The sequence below is a fragment of the Cetorhinus maximus genome, chromosome 13, assembly GCF_964194155.1.
Source record: "Cetorhinus maximus chromosome 13, sCetMax3.hap1.1, whole genome shotgun sequence".
NCBI classification, from domain to species: domain Eukaryota; kingdom Metazoa; phylum Chordata; class Chondrichthyes; order Lamniformes; family Cetorhinidae; genus Cetorhinus; species Cetorhinus maximus.
Window position 1 is genome coordinate 32,279,310 of NC_135891.1, and position 15,224 is coordinate 32,294,533.

General features: G+C 41.2%; 1 protein-coding gene and 1 long non-coding RNA gene across 2 annotated transcripts in view; both read left to right on the forward strand.

Moving 5' to 3' along the window:
- The window catches only part of LOC144688526 (uncharacterized), a 933,048-nt gene that overhangs the window by 887,780 nt on the left and 30,044 nt on the right, over nucleotides 1-15,224 (forward strand). The gene's annotated exons all lie outside the window — the stretch shown is intronic.
- LOC144688525 (dnaJ homolog subfamily C member 5) overlaps nucleotides 1-15,224 on the forward strand; it is an 83,192-nt gene that overhangs the window by 37,924 nt on the left and 30,044 nt on the right. Inside the window, exon 2 of the mRNA XM_078555211.1 lies at nucleotides 8,170-8,286. Within this exon, the coding sequence (XP_078411337.1) occupies nucleotides 8,180-8,286 (107 nt within the window). The 5' untranslated portion in view covers nucleotides 8,170-8,179. The remainder of the gene's footprint in view (nucleotides 1-8,169; nucleotides 8,287-15,224) is intronic.

The following is a 15,224-nucleotide window of genomic DNA, read 5'->3' on the forward strand; positions in this document are numbered from 1 at the left end:
ATGAACTCTCAGGTTTCAGCCAAGCTCTCCATATTTCCTGGTTACAGAAGATTCTGTGGTCCCTCTTTCCCACCTCCCCCCTCCCCACCTGGCCACCACACAACCACGCACACACTAGCCCCTCATCTCAAACCCTCTTTTTCTCTGCACACCGCTGCCCCCCAAACACTCCACTCTCTCACCCTGCCTTCTCCCCCCTCCCCTTAAGCTGAGTTGCTATCCTGGCGTAAGGAGCTTGTGTAGCAGGTAGTCAAGAGCAGAACTACAGTAAAGTTTGAAACCGCCACTCACCTTATTGGCTCACCCACATGACTTCCTGTTTTTTCCCTGTACCCAGGCAGCGACCGAATACACTTGCTGGTCTCTGCCTGTGCGAAGTTTGTGCGCAAACATCCTGGGGGTGTTTCAGTGGACCCAGATATCTGCTCTGAAGTTAAAGAGCTCTTGAGGCTCACCATTCATCCCCCTGCTGTTTATTGGAATTGACCTAGTGGGTCCAGGGCTGGACTGTCAGTGCCTGCAGACTGGGTGATCTCCTCTGCACAGTTGCCATTGCTGCTCAGAAGAGGAAAAGCTCATGACCCAAATGTGACCTCTGCAGCCCCATGGCTGGGGGTGGGGGGGTGGGGTGGGGTCATGCAGTTTGGGAACCCCTGCCATAGGATATACATGGCATATATATGTAACAGGCCATTTAGCCCAACCAGTCGATGTGGATTTTTAGACTTCATTTGAGGCCTCCTCCCATTTTCTTTGCTAATCTAACTCCACCATTGAAGCCATCTAATTCTCCCTAAAATGTTCGTCAAGCTGCCCCTAAAATGCATCTATACTGTTCACTTCAGCCACTCCCTCTAGTAGTGAGTTCCACATTCTTATCACCCTCTGGGGGAAGACATTTCTTCTGAATTCTTTATTGGTTTTCTTTGTGACTGTCTTATATTGATGGCTGCTAGTTATGCTCTTCCTGACAAGTGGAAGCATTCTCTCTGTATCCATCAATCAAGACCGAGGCTTAGCCAAGAGAGCCGGGCCAGAGAGCAGTTGGGGTCACAGGATATGGGGGAGGGGTTGGCAACAAGGGCCGGCGTGGTGGCTTTCAGCAGCCTTCAGCAGCTACAATGGAAATTATTTGGTGATAGAATGACTTGAACAGATGTTCCTGCCTTGAAAAGGTCCTGTATACTTAATAATGCTTTGGTCACGTATAAAGACTGGTGTGGGAGAAGTAGGTTCCTGGGGCACTGGCATCAGTACTGGGGAAAGTGGGGGCTCTACCATTAGGACTGTCTACACCTGAACCGTGCTAGAATCAGTGTTCTAGCGAGCCACACAACTAGAGAAATAGACAGGGGGTGAGGGATCAAGCTTGGGTGGATGTAACAATCAAGGGGTAGGAGAGCAAAATAATAATAGCAATAAGGGTCAGAGAATGGCAGGAAGGGACAGAGAGAAAAAAAACCTACGAATACACCAACTGTCAAGACTAGATTTTACAAAGATAACAAAAAGGCAAAACTAAAGGATCTGTATCTGAATGCATGCAACATTCATAACAAAGTAAATTAATTAATAGCGCACATTGAAGTAAATAAATATGACCTGATAGCCAATATGGAGATGTGGCTGCAGGATGATAAGGATTGGGTCCTGAATATTGAAGGGTATATGACATTCAAGAACAATAGGAAGATAGGCAAAGGTGGAGGGGTAGCACTGTTAATCAAGGATGGCATTGGTGCAATAGTTAGAGGTGGCCTTGGTTCAGGAGATCAGGATGTAGAATCGGTTTGGGTGGAGTTGAGTAATAGCAGGGGAAAGAAGTCACTAGAGGGAGTGGTCTAGAGGCTCCCTAACATTAACCACAATAAGACAAAGTATACAAGAAGAAATATTGGGTGCTTGTGATAAAGGGACAGCTATAATCATGGATGATTTTATTCTACATATAAATTGGAAAAATCAGATCGGCAGTCGTAACCTGGATGATGAGTTCATAGAATACTTCTGAGAGAGTTTTTTTAGAGCACCACGTTCTGGAACCAACCAGAGAGCAGGTTATGTTAGACTTGGTATTGTGTAATGTGACAGGATTAATTAATGGCCTCAGAGTGAAGGTACCCGAGGTAGCAGTGACAAAAATATGTTTGAATTTTACACCCAGTTTGAAAGGGAGAAGAGTGGATCTAAGACTCCTATTTTAAGCTTAAATAAGGGCAACTTTGTGGGCATGAAAACTGAGCTAGCTGAAGTGAACTGGGATACTGGGCTAGAGAATAGACCAATTGAGAAGTAGTGGCAGACATTTAAGGGGCTATTTCAGAATACTCAGAATAAGTATATTCCTACTCTGATGAAAAATTCTAAGGGGAGGACCACCATCAGTGGTTAACTAAAGAAGTTAGGGAAAGCATCAAGCTTAAGGAAAAAGCATATAACTGCACAAAGACGAGTGGAACGTCAGATGATTGGTCAGAATTAGGCCACAGCTAGAGTATTGCATGCAGTTCTGGAATCCGCATTATAGGAAGGATGTGATTGCACTAGAGAGAATGCAGAGGAGATTTATCAGGATGCTGCCTGGGCTGGAGAGTTTTAGTTATGAGGAGAGATTGGATAGTCTGGGATTATTTTCCCTGGAGCAAAGGAGATTGAGGGGGGACATGATTGAGGTGGATAAAATTATGAAGGGCATAGATAGGGCAGACAGGAAGGAACTTTTCGCCTTGGTGGAGGGATCAATAACCAGGGGGCATAGATTTAAGGTAAGGGGCAGGAGGTTTAGAGGGGATGTGAGGGAGAATTTTTTCACCCAGAGGGTGGTGGGAATCTGGAACTCACTGCCTGAAAGGGTGGTAGAGGCAGAAACCCTTTTAACCTTTAAGAAGTATTTGGATGTACACTTGCAATGCCATGGCATGCAAGGCCAAGGGCCTAGTGTTGGAAAATGGGATGAGAATAGTTAGGTACTTGTTTGACGGGCGCAGACTCGACGGGCTGAAGGGCCTTTTTCTGTGCTGTAGACCTCTATGACTCTATGAAAACCTTTCTTAATTTTAAGCACCTCTATTAGGTCATCCATCGGCTCTTTTCCAAGAGAAAAGTGGCCCAGCCTGTCAATCCTTTCCTGATATGTATACCCATGCATTTCTGGTATCATTCATGTAAATCTTGTCTCCACCCTCTCCAGTGCCTCTGTATCCTTTCTATAATATGCCAACTAGAAATGCATGTAGTACTCTGTGTGGTATAACCACTATTCAATACAGGTTAAGTATAACTTCCCTACTTTTCAATTTAACCACCCTAGAAGTGACATGTAGCACTTAGTTTGTTTATTTTGTGACACAGTTTTTTAGTGATTGATGTATTTGTGCTCCAAGATCCCTTTGTTTCTCTACTCTACTTGAACGTGTACCTTCCAAGCTCTCTCTTCCTTCTACCAAAACATGTTACCTCACATTATCTGTATTGAGCTTCATTTGTCAATTATTTGCCCATTCTGCGGGTTTATTAATGGCCTCCTGTAACTTGTTGCAGTCCTCCTCAGTGTTGCCCCAATTTGTCAGCCATAAGTTAAAAGAAAATTGTTTTCCATATTCCAAATCATTAATATAAATCGTGAACAGCAGTGTTTCCAGCACTGATCCATGTGGGACACCACTTCCTACCTCTGCCACTCTGAATAATTGCCCTGTACTCCCACTCTCTGCTTTCTGCCTTGAATGAAGCCAGTTAGCAATCCATTCTACCACTTGTCGCCTGACTCCACATCCTCCTTATTCATTAGTTTATTATGGGGTACCTTATCAAAGGCCTTTAGAAAATCCAGGTCATTGTTTATATTACCACCACAAAAAATTCAGTAAGGCTGGTCAAGCGAAGTTTTCCCTTTTTGAAATCACTATTCATTATACTTTTCATTTCACTCTGAATCCCACATTACTAAAATGTACTCATCACTTTTATACTTTATATTGATATCAAAATGTTGAAGCAGTCTGATGGGATCTATACAATTTATATTGTTTCCAGTCTGCATGATAGGTAACTTTCAAATTCTGGCCTTTGCTTTGTCGCTTACTGAAATTCGAGTTTTGCTGGCAGCCAGCAATATGGGCAGAGTATTTTCTGGAAATAGTGACGCATATAAATTCATCAGAAGACTAAGGTGACAAATACTTAAATCAAGATTGTTTTACTCATATGGGAAAGCTATAGTGTAATAGGTTATAAAAACACCTGCCCTCTCTGGTTATTTAATGTGAGCACATTGCTAGTGATGAATAAAATGACGCAATTCATAGATGAATTTGGCAGCATACTCATATGAGCTTTATAATCCTGTACAGCTGTCTTTAATGCATTGACAAGTCACATAACCTCCTTTCTTAAAGCACAGCAGATGAACATGGTGGGAAAAAATGTTGAATATTTAACCACCACAGTGATCTAAGGCATCCAATTATGAATTCAAAATCTGACTGCACTGTGGAAATAGAAAATCTAAAACCTATTGTAAATGTACAACCGAAATCAAGAGTGCCCTGTAAGTAGCAAGACATGCCTAAAACTGAAATTAACCTTTAAAGTGGAAGAAGTTGCTGATGAGAACTACAGCAGTATATTTCAAAATGAATTTTCAAAATTGTTTACAGGCCTAGGGAAGTAGACAGAGTACCATATCACCCTACGAACTGATGCTAAACCAGTTTGTCTCTTTACACTGAGGAAAGTCCTTCTCATGCTCTTTGGGGGCAGGGTCAAGAGTGAAGATGCAGCAGCAAGGGGTTAAGTCACCAGTCACCATCCCAACAAAATTGTGTTCAGAATGGTTCTTGCCCCAAAGCCAAATAGCTTTATAAGAATCTACATAGATTTAACTCGACGAAACAAATCACTGGAACGTGAGATCCACCTGATGGCCTCAGTGGATGAGCGCCTTGCCAAACTAGCCAAGAGTGTTTTATTTATTGGATACAGATAGTGGATTTTGGCAGTTGCCTCTGGACAAAGATTGTTCACCACATTTATAATGCCATTCGGTCTTTACGGTTTCAATAGATTGCCCTTTTGTTTTTTGGAAATTTCTGGAGCGGATGCTGTGCAAATGTCTCGTGCTGTAGAAGGCACGGAAGGAGTAATATGCCATATGGACAACATACATATACATCTCTCCACAAGAGAAGTACATGACAGCAGAGTCACAGCAGTCCTGAGAGTCTTACCGGATGCAGGCCTAACACTGAAAGATGTGAGGTCGCCATACCTACGATCAAGTTTCTAGGTCACACACAGTACAAGCCACTGGAATCACAATTGATTCACAAAAACAAAAGTAATCAGATAATTTCTATACCCTAAGAACTTCAGAGGTTCCTTGGGATGGTCAACCAAGTAAGCAAGTTCTTACCAAATCTGATGGAGGTCAGCAAGCTGTTGAGACAGGGTCAAGGGTGATGCTAGAATGTGGACCAGCAAGGTGCTTTTAAAAGGATTAAATCGCTTTTAATCTCTTCTGAAATCTTGGCACGTTATGACCCAGAAGTGCTGACCATAGCAGCAGATGCATCGTTTACAGATCTGGGGGACAGTTTTAGTTCAAGTGCAGAGAGACGGCAAGTGTAGACCGATCTACCATGTCTCTAGGTCACCAACAGAAACAGAACGACAATACACCATGGTAGAGTCACTGGCAACAGTGAGGGCATGTGAAAAAAAGACTATTATGGGTTGCGTTTCAAAATCGAACAGACCATAAGCCACTAGTCACCCTTCTGAACATGAAAGAAATTGTGAAGATGCTGCCCAGAATCCAGTGTTCAGATCGAAATATGACTCCATCATAGAGTGTTTGCAAGGGAAATATCAAACAACGGCAGACACACTGTTACGAATGCCATCAGAAGGAACTGAACAAGAGGATTTGCGCTTCATTGAGGAGGTTGAATGACAAAGGATATTGTGTGTTGCGACATTTATCTACTACTGCAAAAAAGTTGCAGGAAGTGAAATGAGCCCAGTGATGAGATGAAGGATGTCTCCAAGTCTGAGAATATTGCCTGAGAGGATGGCCAGACTATCCCCACTAATCCAATACTATGGTAGTGTTTTGAACAGCGCAAGCACGTCACCGTCATTGATGACTTACTAGCGCTCAATGAGAGAATAGTCATTCCACGAACACTTCTTGGTATTCTTCATAGATTTCACTGTCATCTAGGAATAGCAAAATGGCTTGCAGAAACACAGTCAGTCTCTGGTGGCTAGACAATATTCGCTCTATAGAAGAAATGATTTCTGACTAACTTGTGCTGTAAATAGCCAAGGACACACACAACAGATATTATCTTCTATTTTTCCATTAAGGCCGTTGAAATGCCTGGGAATGGACTTATTTGAACTTAAGATGAAAGCCTTCTTTATTGTCATTGATTACTACTCATGGTGGATTGAAGTAAGCAGATAGCATTGTAACACAACAGAAGTAGTCATCCAATCCCTCAAATTTATGCAATACATGGCATCCGGACATCATAGTCTCCGACCAATGGGCAGCAATTTGCTAAGGAGCTATTCCACGGTTTTGTAAACCAATATGGATTTATTCATGTAGTTCATTTCCCTATCCTCAGGCACATAAAGAAGCTGAGAGAGGGGTACGAACCATCAAAGATTTATTGAAGAAAAATGAAGACCTTGAGCTTGCTCTTCTGAGTTATTGAACCTCTACTACAAAATGGTGTCTCACCATCAGAGTTACTAATTTACAGCTTTAGGTGTCGTCTTGTGCAAATGTAGCAAAAATGCAATGTATTTGAGCTTTGTTGTAAGTTGGGATATATTAAGAAATTGTGCAACACAATTATACTGTAACATGCAGTCATGTACAGTATAATATCCAGTAAAGAGCAGATGATGTGCACATACCAACTGAATAATTATGATATGCATTGTCTGTAATGTACTGCTGTTAATGAAAATATTTAGTTTCTGTCAACACTTATGTCCAGTAAATTTTAAAGCATTCTGTGCTTTGCATTTCACTGTAAACTCTAAAGATGAGAATATGCACCACACCAATGGAGGTTTTGAGGTTACAACTAACATCCCTGTTGAGCATTATAGGATGCAGGACCTCTACCTAGCAGAGGCCGTACGCCAACTCTCTGACACTTCTCTTACTTCCCCCGGGCCATGATTGCAGTACCAACCATCAAGCTGTTCCATCCAGGACTGTCACTGACCACCACCTTTCACTGCTCCAACTTCATAGTTCCCCAAACCCAGACAGCCCACTTCTGCCTCCTTCCCAAGATCCATAAACAAGGCTGACCCATTGCTTCAGCCTGTTTCTGCCTCACTGAACTTATTTCATACTACCTTGGCTCCATTTTTTTCTCCCTTTGTCCAGTCTCTTCCTACCTACATCTGTGACTCTTCTGATGCCCTACATCGCTTCAGCAATTTCCAGTTTCCTGGCTCTAACTGCTTCCTCTTCATTTGTGGACATCCAATTCCTCTAAACCTCTGTTCCCCACTCTCCTACATCTAGCTGAGTTTGTTTTCTGAACAGCTTCTCTTTGAACTCCACTCATTTCCTGCACATAAGAACTGTTGCTATGGGTACCTGCATGGGTCCCAGTTATACCTGCCTCTTTCTGGGATATGTGGAACATTAATTATTGCAGTCCTACTCAGGCCCCTTCCCTCGTATCTTTTTCCAATACATTGACTGCATCAGTGCTGCCTCCAATCTTGCCATAAACTGGAAAATTTTATTGACTTTGTTTCCAATTTTCAGCCTTCCCTCGCCTTCACCTGGTCCATCTTTTACTCTTTCTATCTATCTTCAGTTCTGAGGAAAGGTCATTGACCTGAAATGTTAACTCTGTTCCTCTCCGCAGATCCTGCCTGACCAGTTGAGTTTTTTTCCAGCATTTTTGTTCTTATTGCAATTTCAATCAGTCAGTGCTCATATCAACTGGAAAAATGAGATCAATTTTCTCAGTTTGTTTTTTGTATCCAGTAATCACATTATTTCTAAAATGCCAACAATGTATTACTGTAATACATTTCCCTGCTGTGTAAAATGTTATTTGAACTAATTATTCATTTGCTGAGAATCAGCCTCTTGGTATCTAATTATCACTTTTTTTTCTCTTATAGTTAGTGCAAAATGGCTGACCAAAGGCAGCGCTCATTGTCCACCTCAGGGGAAACACTATATGTTGTTCTGGGACTTGACAAAAATGCTACACCAGAGGACATTAAGAAATCATACAGGTAAGTGGCTTAATAATGAGGAACAATGAAGATCTTGAACCAACATAATTAACTAAATCTCAAGTCACATATGTATTGACCATGACGCATCTTTCATAACCATAACACCTGAAAGTGTAGCCTCTGATATCACTACTGTCACGTGTCAGGTTATTGCACCTCAAAGGGCAAAAATAAATGAGTGCTAATCATAAATCCAAAATGTGAACAAATCAAGTAATTTGATTCAATTGGTAAAGATCAATAAGAAATGAGTAGAAGCAGAAATGAGAAAAATCAAATTGCTCATTTTTCTTTTGCTTTTTTAAGGCTACCAATCCCAAATCAAAGTTGCTAAAACCAACTAGTTGAATAAACATGTGAACAATGGTTAGGACACATTATTTATTTTTAGCTATCTGTTAACAGGATTTACAACATTGATAATTCATTTAAACAAAGTTCAAAGTGAAATACTGCTTCTCATCAAGGAGTTGCTTGCATAATTCAGAAAATTTCTCAGAGGGCTATTCTTTCTATTGGGAGCCTGAGATTTGGTTTGAAGTGCTTATCTGTGGGGGAATTTTAGAAATGGACTACCTCACTTTTTCGTTCTCTTCTAAACTGCACTGATTATAATAAGCCATTCTCATCTTCATTTTGGCTGCTTATGAAATTCTGCTTAACTGTACCTCCTGTTCTTCATCAGACTGTCCAAAAATTGTCCTCCATGCTCTTTTTCTTTTCGTGCTTCTTGGTTGACCCTGGTGCTCCCTTCAGTGATGTGTTTCTGTCCTGTCAGTACTAGTTGCTAGTCATTCCTGCACTGCAGCTGGTTTTCCTCTAATCATAGGAAGAGGATATGAATGGGGAAAGATAGCTGCAGAAAGAGAGGGGGGGTAAAAGGTGATGGAGAGAATGATGCAAGAAGAGTTTAATTGAGGAAGAAGCAGATTTAGTTACAAAAAGAGAATAGTATCATGACTGGCCAACTGTATTGTAATGCAATAGCAGATCTCCTTTTGTGATGACCACAATAATTTGGATGATGTGATGTTTTATTGCAGAAACATTATACCATGCTAACAGTTTTTTTGCTACAAGTAAGCAGTTTTCCTTCATCAGACATTTAAGGACATATGTAATTGAGGTAAATTTGCAAGTAAATGGCAAGATTCCATTAAGTGATTATTTTAGTTTCACGTGCTTTCAAATTCATAGCAGATGCAAAACCAGCTTGCAATTGCCTGTCTCCATTTTAACATTTTTGATGAATTCAAGTATGATGCATGGTCTGATTGTGTGGTTGGGTTGTGGGGGGATAATGGTTTGTGTGTTAGAAGTCCAACTAGGCACTTCTGCAGCTGTTATAGTTTGTTATGTATTATAAATATTTATAACACCCTGTTACATTTCTCTGTCATGCTGTAGTTACCTACTTAGTCATACCGGCTCCATTTTCCATGATAAGTTGCACTGGCTTCTATAGTATCATCTGAATCAAAGCTGGGGAAGTCTGTTGTCCTTATCAATTATAAAGTCAATACCTGTTCTCTTTACTTCATTTCCCCCAACCAACTTTTCTGTCTGAGTTTTTATTCCTCAATGCCATCCGCTGCCTGCTCCCTCTCCTTCCTTTCATTCTCCGATATTCACACACTCTATGATGCCCATTTTGAATGCCCACAAACCCCTGCCCCTCCAGTGTTACCACGTCAGGGTCTCCTCCATTCCTCTCATACCCAGTGATTTTTTCCAAAATTTGCACATTCCACGGCCACTTCAACACTACCAAAACCACGTTGCCATCTCCTTCAGCATCCACAACCTATCTACGCCTTATCCATCTTCAATCCAGAAAATTTCCCTGTAATATGCCTGTTTCTTGAGCTCTTAACTTTATTGTTTACTTTTGACTATAGACCAATCATAAGCCGCTGACTTATTTTGGCATAAAAGTTAACATAATCATGGTGGGAGGGGGTGTAATGACAGGATGCGACAACTGGGTGTAACAGTAGTTCTTATGAAAGCTCAGATTAGTGACTAGATTCATTTTGCGGAAACTACAGGATAGGAGTGGAGTATGTTACAGTGCCAGGTAAATTAGGAACAAACTGGGGGGCACTCTGGTTGGTGGTGGGGTGGAGGGGCTGGTGGATAGTGGTAGGCCTGAAAGGCTTGGAGCTCAATTCTAGTCTGTAATAAAAGGATTGGGCTTCTATGGCAAATAAACTAGGGAAGGACAAGTGATAATGTAATTGAGTGAGACGTCCAGGTTGGAATTTGATATTACAATAATTTGGTGGGAGGACAGCAAGTCTGAGGTGAACTAATAGTGAGAGGTTGTGTTCAACGCAAAGGTAATCTGGGTTGGGAGGTGGTAGATTGTGAGGTGGGGACGACTAAGTTACAAATTGGCGTACAAAAATTTGAGGTTGGTGGTAGTAAGCTGGAGAGAAAAATCATTTCAAAGTGACTTGCAACAGTGTACATTATTAAGAATGCATGAGATTTGCCATTTTTAATGGACTTGTGTTATAAATGTTCAGCTGTTAAATATTTTTGAGTTGAAAAAGTAGTTGCATATAAACCAATCCACTCCAAGAAATTTACCTTGAATTAGTTGCTTAAATTTGCTGAACTGAATCCTTAAATATGCCAGGACAGGAAATGTCACAAGTACCAGATTAATTATGTATTGTAATGTTAAGAATTGAATAAGAGTTTGGACAGTTTAGAACCAGGTTTTATGAAGAGGCAGGCTAAGAGTATAGCAATTATATCTATGAGACCTGGATCAGTAAAAGTATGTAATGATTTTGCATTGAGTCAGTTGAGTTGCTGTAGCTAAAGGACCACAGTGTATCCTCATGTGCATTCTAGGACCTGAACTACATAAGAGAAATGCAGAGGAGATACAAATTTTAATTTTTGTCTTGGGGGGGGGGGGGGGGAAAAAAGATAGAAAGGTAGCTTGTTTCTGAATCTAACTAAGATTGGTGTTTCAAAGTTTTGGGTTTGACAACAGGGAATTTAGGCTTCTTGAGCGGGATGAAGGTGGCTTAAAAACCTACAGGTTAAAGGGAAATGGGACAGCATCTTCCGGTTGGCGAATGGGGGCAGGGCCCGCTCGCCGATGCATAAAAAGACGCGGGGGTGATGTCAGGCATGCATCCCAACGTCACCCCGCATCATTTAGATCGTCAGTTCAGCTAGTTGGATGCGTGCCTGCAGACCTGTCAACGGCCTATAAAGGCCATTAAAAAAACAATTGAACTCATTAATGGACCTGCCCGCCCAACCTTGTGAAAAAACATGAAACCTCATCCATGGGCGGGATGAGGTTTCATGAGTGATTTTAAAAAATGCAGAATATTTTGCAATAAAAGTTATGGACATGTCCGAACTCATGTGACAGTATCACATGAGGGGACTTGGCAGGGAAATTTTTCTCTAACCTTTATTCAAAGTTTTAAATCAGAGCTGATCTCCCTGAGGCAGCACTTTGCTGCACGGAGATCCATGCTCTCTTTCGCGCACATGCTTGAAAGAGCGCACTCCCGGTTGAGGGAATCCCCCCCCCGCCCGCACAGGGAGCGCATAGCGCTTCCTGGCACAAGTCACGCTGGCAGGCCTTAATTGGCCCACCCACATAAAATGGCGGCGCGCCCCCAACCGGGGGTGTCAATCGGAAGCCTGCCTGCTCCCGCACTTCCCCCCAAATGGGGGAAAATGTTGCTCATGGTTGCTGTTTTGGGCAGAAATTTTCAGTCATTCTTCTAGCAAGTTGGAAGATGTGCATGTGCTTTTTGTTTTTGCTGCTTTTATATAAACTCTTGTTTGTCAGGGGAAATATAACTTGCTTTACTTTTTAAATATGCAATGAAAATGAAAGTTGAATATGTTATGTGCAGCCAGTTTATTTCTCTTAATTCAGAATCACTTAGTTCAGAGTTTCTTCTTAGTAAAGTGGGAAATTTTATACCATGTTCATTTCAAGTTATAGGTACATGGTTTTTTTTTTGGAGTACACAAAACTTACTTAATTATCAGCTGTTTGTAGTTTAACATTTTATCAAGTCCCTCAGTAAGGAGGTTAACATTTAAATGAATTAACTTAAAGGCCCTCAAGGCAGTGTTGAGCATAGTGCCTGTTGTGGAACTGAATCATATACACCATGAAGGCCCAAGAGTTGTTCCATTGTCTATCCCTCGTCAGTTGATCATAACTGTTTTTATTCTTTCATGGGATGTGGGTGTCCCTGGTAGGGCCAGCACTTGTTGCCCATCCCCAGTTGCCTTGAACTGAGTGGCTAGGCCATTTCAGAGGGCAGGAAAGAATTAGCTACATTGCTGTGGCTCTAGAGTCACATGTAGGCCAGACTGGGTAAGGGTGAACCAGATGGGTTGTCTTGCTCACCATTACTGAGGCTAGTTTTATATTCCAGATTTATGGCAGCTGGTAGAATTTAAATTCGATAAATGATGAGATTTGAGCCCATGTACCCAGGGCATCAGCCTGGGCCTCTAGATTACTAGTCCACGCTACTGTCTCCTTGGGAATTGGAAGTAGGAAGTATGACATGTGGCCGCAGTGGTTCTAAAAAAAGGAGAGAAGCTAAAGTCCCAGTAGAAATTGTGTGTGGATTCAACTGAAGCCCCTGTGCTAGATTGTGCTCCTAAAGAATGGCCACTAGGAGAAAGTATGACAGGGCAGCCAGCACCTTTAAAACCACCTTGCAGCACTACAAGAGGAATGGGTTGGATAGGTGACAATTTCACTCCTAACTTCAGAAATGCCCATGATTCTCCCGCCTTAACCAAAAAAAGATGTGATCATCTTCAGTTAGGACATATGGGATTGGGTTTAATATATAGCATGGATTGAGGATTAATTAATGGACAGAAAATAGTGTCGGAATACATGGGGCGTTTTTGGGTTGTTAGGCTGTAACTAATGGGGTACTGCAAGGATCAGTGCTTGGGCCTTAGCTATTTACAATCAATATCAACAACTTAGATGAAGGGACTGAGTGTAATTTATCCAATTTGCTGATAATACAAAGTTAGGTGGGAGAGTAAGCAATAAGGAGGATCAAATAGTTTGTAGAGGGATATAGACAGGTTTGGTGAGTGGGCAGGAGCATGTCATATGGAATAAGTTATGGGAAAGTATGAAGTCCAACATTATATGTAATTCTGTGGTTGGACATCACTCACTGAACAATTCTGAGTGTGCTAAGGATTACACTAATGACCAATTTAAGATCATCAGTTGAGTTCATCATGTGGCTTGTGTTATGACAATGCAGTTGGTAAAGCTGAGTTATTTAAAATTCCGAGAGGGAAACTTTTAACAACTGTCATAACCTATATTTCTAAGTGGATTGTTTGAGATGCGACTCTAAATTCAGGAATCAGACCACCAGTTCTTGAGGCTTTACATTAAACTAAATATAAATGGATAAAATGATTAACAGGTTAAAATATATATACACATGGCTTCAAAATATTACTATCATAAGTTTTAATAAATTCCCAAACAAATCTCCATTAAGGCAACAGCAATCCATAGACTTAACCACACACCAGGCAAAGCATTTTCACCTTACAAATTCAAAATGAGGCTCTTTTCACTTTGGTTCCTGTGGAGACAGTTGGAGGCTTGCAACTGTCTTTTGATCTTACATTGCCTCTGCTCTGGACACCGGAAAACTGCTAAAGTTATATCTACCACGCCCACTGAATATAAATTCTCATTCTATCACCAACCTTTGAACTAAACCTCTCTAACAATAAGACCCCTTTCATAGTACCAATTTTATTAGTAATATAAACATATGGCTTGGCATCTGCTAGATAGGTATAATTTTTCACTCCAATTCTTGAATGCTCTATTCAAAAAATGCAAATACACGCTATCTCTTTTACATGTCAAAACTAGTACACATCAAAGCACCCAGACTAGCTGGCTTTAATCCAATTAAGACACACCCACAGACTATTTTAAAAGAATAATCTTTTCCAATAATATATACATTAATAGCTTCATGACACTTACTAGAAGCTACATACATTCATACACAGGGCCCTATCCTCTACAAAAGAAAAAATGTGTCCAGGCAGTGTGCCTTTTTGAATGAAACAAAAGCTTGGGGGATAACTGTTCCCTGGTACATTCTCCATGGCAATGCCTCGACCAATCAGATCCACTTGGCAGCCATTCAGCACCTTTTCCTTACTCAGTATAATTTATTGTTCCGTTTGAAATTTGGTATTCTTTTGTCTGTCCTAAAAAGTGCAAGATGAAAAGCTTCAATAGCCTGTCTTTTTTTATTGAGTCCTGCTGGGGGGAAAAAGCGCAATATTTTTGAATGGTGAGAAACTGGGGAATTTGCATTCAGAGGGAACTCTGTGTCATTGTACATCAATCACGATGTTAATATGCAGGTGCAGCAAGCAGTTAGGTGTATGAGAGTAAAGATTATAAGGGTATTGATGAGGCCACACCTAGAGCACTGTGTGCAGTTTTGATCTCCTTATCCCAGGAAGCTTATAATTGCCTCAATGGAATGCAGTGATACCGAGACTGATCCCTGGGATGAGGGCATTGTCCTATGAAGAGACATTGGGTAGATGAGGTCTACGTTCTCTGGAGTTTAGGAAAATGAGGTGATCTAATTGAAAACGTACAAAATTCTTAAGGGGCTTGACAGGATAGATGTTAAGAAAATGTTTCCCTGGCTGGAGAATCCAGAACATAGGGTCATAGTCTCAGAGTAAGGGGTCAGCCAATTAGGACTGAGATGAGAAAGTTCATCACTCAAAGGGTTGTGAATCTTTGGAATTCTCTTCTCTCAGGCTGTGCATGGAGGTCAATAAATGTTTGCGTACTAAGGGAATTAAGAGAAAAGAACATAAGAAATAGGAACAGGAGTAGACCAATAGGCCCCTCG